We start from the raw sequence: 3,876 nt of genomic DNA on the forward strand, positions 1-3,876 counted from the left end.
TTTTCCCCATTGGGGGCAGGTTCAGTCCCATATGAACCTGGGCTTTTACCAATGCTTTGGGTGGCACTCCCTGAGCTGTGCTGAATCTCACTGGATTCCATCATGCTTCCAGGAGCTGCACCCTGGCCCACCAGGAAGGCCTCTCCCCTAGGAACAACTGGTCTGCTGGTGTCAGGTGAGGTCACTTCTCCCCATGTTCTGGGGGCTGCACCTTGGTGACAAGAGAGGTGGAAACACATCTTCTCTGAGCTGTCCTCTTTCTCAGTCAATACACCAGAAATGTTGCAAGATATTCAGTGAGAGAGAGAGACAGGACACCAAGGCTTTTGCAGAAAAACAGTGATTTATTTGTGTGCTAGCACTGGCTCAGCAGATTCACATCCAAAGGCTGAGCACTGAATTTCTTGGGGCTCTTCCTTGTTGACAACTTTCAACTGGGTAAAAGACTGCTACAGAATTATCCAGTGCCAAGGATCAGCCTCAGCAGGGGTGGGTTGACTCGTCAGAGGCAGTGCAGGAAGGAAAGACCGAGGCCTCGGTGCCTTTTTTTCATGCATGTCCTCAGTCAGACACTCCCAGAGATCACTCTCTGTAGAGTGACCACTGCTAGGAATCATCATGCCTTTTTATTGAAAATGTGATACATGCAAGTAAACGGGTGAGGGGCTACATGTTCTAATTATCAGTTCATAAAGTTTTAAAGATAGGGATCATAGATTCCATTTAGAGTTGGATTAAGGGTAGGTCTATTATAGTTTAACGATTGTTTGATTGATGTAGGCAGGTTTTCAGGAACTTCAAGGAATGCAGTTTTGGGAAACAGCTCCATCAAATAGAGTTACTTATCAGCCGGTGCTTGGCAGCAGCTGTCTTGCAATTACTAAGTATGATGCTAAGAAAAGAAAATCTCAAGTATAGGTATTAGTTCTTATGGATCTCAATAAAGAATGATACTTATATAATTTTATAGGGACCTAAAACGTAATTCAAGGAATCCTAATATATCTATCTATTCTAAAGGGGTAAACCTATTGTTCACTTGGTGAGGGCAGGGATACTTTAAACAGCTTCTTCAACTGGTGGTACTTGTTTTTCTTAAGTCAAAAGTAAAGTGACTAACAAGTTAACGAAAAACTTTAAAATGGGTTTGTGGTATACCTAAGTGTTCTGTTGTGCCTGTGGCGCCACTGTTATGTATTTTGTTAGAACATTAGCTACTGTGGGGCGGGAGTTTCCTGGGCCAGTTTTGGCCTGATCCTATTTTATGTAAAGAAAATATTATTTTTAAGCTTATGTTAAATGTGTCTTAAAGGGCCTTCCAAAGGTCAAGATTTCTGCCCAGATGGAACTTCAGCACACCCTCCATTGTGACTGCAGGGATGAAGCATTGTAATTAACAATAGGTGGTCAGGGCAAAAGGGAGCAGTCGGGGGACTTTTGAAAATCTTACCACATACTCATGATGTATGAGAGAGCTATGTAATTCTTTTATAGTAGTATATCAGGGAATCAGAGGGGAGTCGCTTCCCAGCAAGGCTACCGCAGTCTCCGGAGCATACAGGAAGCGGCCTTGCCCACATGCTGAATCGACCCAAGCTATGCTCATAGGTGTGGGGGAGGGGGGCGGGGGGGCAGCATACAGCAGCAGCCTTGCCAACGTGCTGAGCCGACCAAGGCTGTACTCAAGGGTCGAGGGCTCAAACAGATCCTGGGGCCCCGCCGGGTCAGACTCCTCCAATCCAGGTATGTACTAGACTACTAGGCTGTCCGATGTGCGGGCATACATGAAGTTACGGTGTTTCCAGGTTGCTATTAGGGCTACAAAGTCACCAAGAGTTACTGAGTTGCTATGGGGATAGGGCTACAGGTCACCACAGGCTGCACATGAGTACTTAAATTTTAAGCATATCCTATTACTTTCCTTTCTCCTGGAAGGCCCCCTTCCTCCCAGCATATCCTTTTGGGATTTGGAGCATGCCTGCACACATGTCTTGTGTGATTTTTTAAAAAGAATTACTTATTTAATTAATTCCATTTGTTACTATTATTTTTAAAAATCTGATCAGAGAGAGAGAGAAAGGGAAAGCAAGTAAGCAAGCTGCCAGGTCCAGGACTCAAACCACAGTCTCCCATGTGGGAATCCAGTGCCTTTGACCACCACGCCACCTGCCAACCCCAACCTGCATGATTTTTAAGCTGCGGGGTCCAGGACTCAAACCATGGTCTGCCATGTGGGAGTCCAGTGCTCCAACCACCATGGTACCAGGTCACCAGTGCAAAAATAATTTTTAAAAATTTTTATTATTTGTTTTAATTTTTTGAGAGGTTTTTGCGTAGGCATGCACTTGCCAGAAAGACAGAGAGAGACAGAGAGACAGAAAGTGAGAAATCACCCCCCAGGGGGGATGGCCATGCCACAATCCCTTCTCCTCCATTCTCCTCTCGGGATCTTAGGCACACATGCACACACACCCAGCGTGAGTTTTAAGCCACCGGGTCCAGGACTCGAACCACAGTCAACTACATGGGAGTTCAGCGACATAGCCATTACGCTAACTGCTGGTCCCTTGTTTTAATTTTTTAAAAGAAATTTATTTTAATTTTATTTATTCATTCATTTATTTTAATTTGCCCAGAGAGAGAGAGAGCAAGGGAAAGTGAGAAAGCAAGTCATGAGGTCGGGGACTTGAACAGTGTTCAGCCATGTGGGAATGTCCAGCACCTTAACCACCATGCCACCTGGGGGCTCCTATTTATTTAAAATTTATTTATTTATTTGTTTGTTTGTTTATTTATTTATTTTATTTGACCAGAGACAGAGAGAGGGAAAGTGAGAGAGTAAGCCATTACGTCTGGGACTCAAACTGTGGTCAGTCACATGGGAGTCCAGCACTTTATTCACTTTGCCACCTGCTGGCCCCGTTAAAACATTTTTTTTTTCTTTTTTTAAAAAATTATTTTATTGGAGTTGGCGGCGGGACGTGGTGGCCCTGGCCGCTTGAGAAGAGCTTTGTTTCTGTCAGCCAGCATGGCTTCCAAAAGGAGAACTTTGAGCTTTAGTGAACGGCATCAAAAATTAGTAGATGATAACTACCACAAAAAATTGCATGTCCAGGAGCTAAAAAATATGCAGAGTCAAGTCAGGAACCAAATGGTGCAAAATGGAAATGATACCCGTGTTGAGCACAAGAGATTCCTCCGATTATTACAGAATGAACAACTTGAGTTGGATATGGAAGAGGCCATTCAAAAGGCAGAAGAAAATAAGAGATTGAGGAAACTCCAGCTTGAACAAGAAGAAAAATTGGCTATGGAACTGGCAAAACTAAAACATGAAAGTCTAAAGGATGAAAAGATGAGACAACAAGTAAGAGAAAACAGTATCGAGCTCAGAAAATTGGAGAAGTTAAAAGCAGCTTACATGAATAAAGAAAGGGCAGCTCAGATTGCTGAAAAAGATGCCATTAAATATGAGCAAATGAAACGTGATGCTGAAATAGCCAAAAGCATGATGGAAGAACAGGAGCGAGTAAAAAAGGAAGAGAGTGCCGCCAAAGACAAATGGAACAAAGTGAAGGCACAATACTATTTTGACTTAGAGAAACAAGTTGAAGAGCAAGAGAGAAAAAAGCAAGAAGCTTATGAACAGTTGTTGAAAGAAAAACTCATGATTGATGAAATCGTTAGGAAAATCTACAAAGAAGATCAACTAGAAAAACAACACAAATTAGAAAAAATGAATGCCACTCGAAGGTATATAGAAGAGTTTCAGAAAGAGCAGGCTCTCTGGAGAAAGAAGAAACGTGAGGAGATGGAAGAAGAAAACAGAAAAATCATAGAATTTGCCCACATACAGCAGCAAAGAGAAGAAAATCG

General features: G+C 42.9%; 1 protein-coding gene across 1 annotated transcript in view; it reads left to right on the plus strand.

Annotated features, from left to right (window-relative positions):
• Positions 1 to 2,971: 2,971 nt before the first annotated feature.
• The window catches only part of LOC102491998 (meiosis-specific nuclear structural protein 1-like), a 2,668-nt gene continuing 1,763 nt past the window's right edge, over positions 2,972 to 3,876 (plus strand). The window contains 1 exon segment of the mRNA XM_014583545.1: positions 2,972 to 3,850. Coding sequence (XP_014439031.1) covers positions 3,029 to 3,850 — 822 coding nt within the window. The 5' untranslated portion in view covers positions 2,972 to 3,028.

Source organism: Tupaia chinensis, unplaced genomic scaffold, assembly GCF_000334495.1.
Source record: "Tupaia chinensis unplaced genomic scaffold, TupChi_1.0 Scaffold144336_1, whole genome shotgun sequence".
NCBI classification, from domain to species: Eukaryota; Metazoa; Chordata; class Mammalia; order Scandentia; family Tupaiidae; genus Tupaia; species Tupaia belangeri.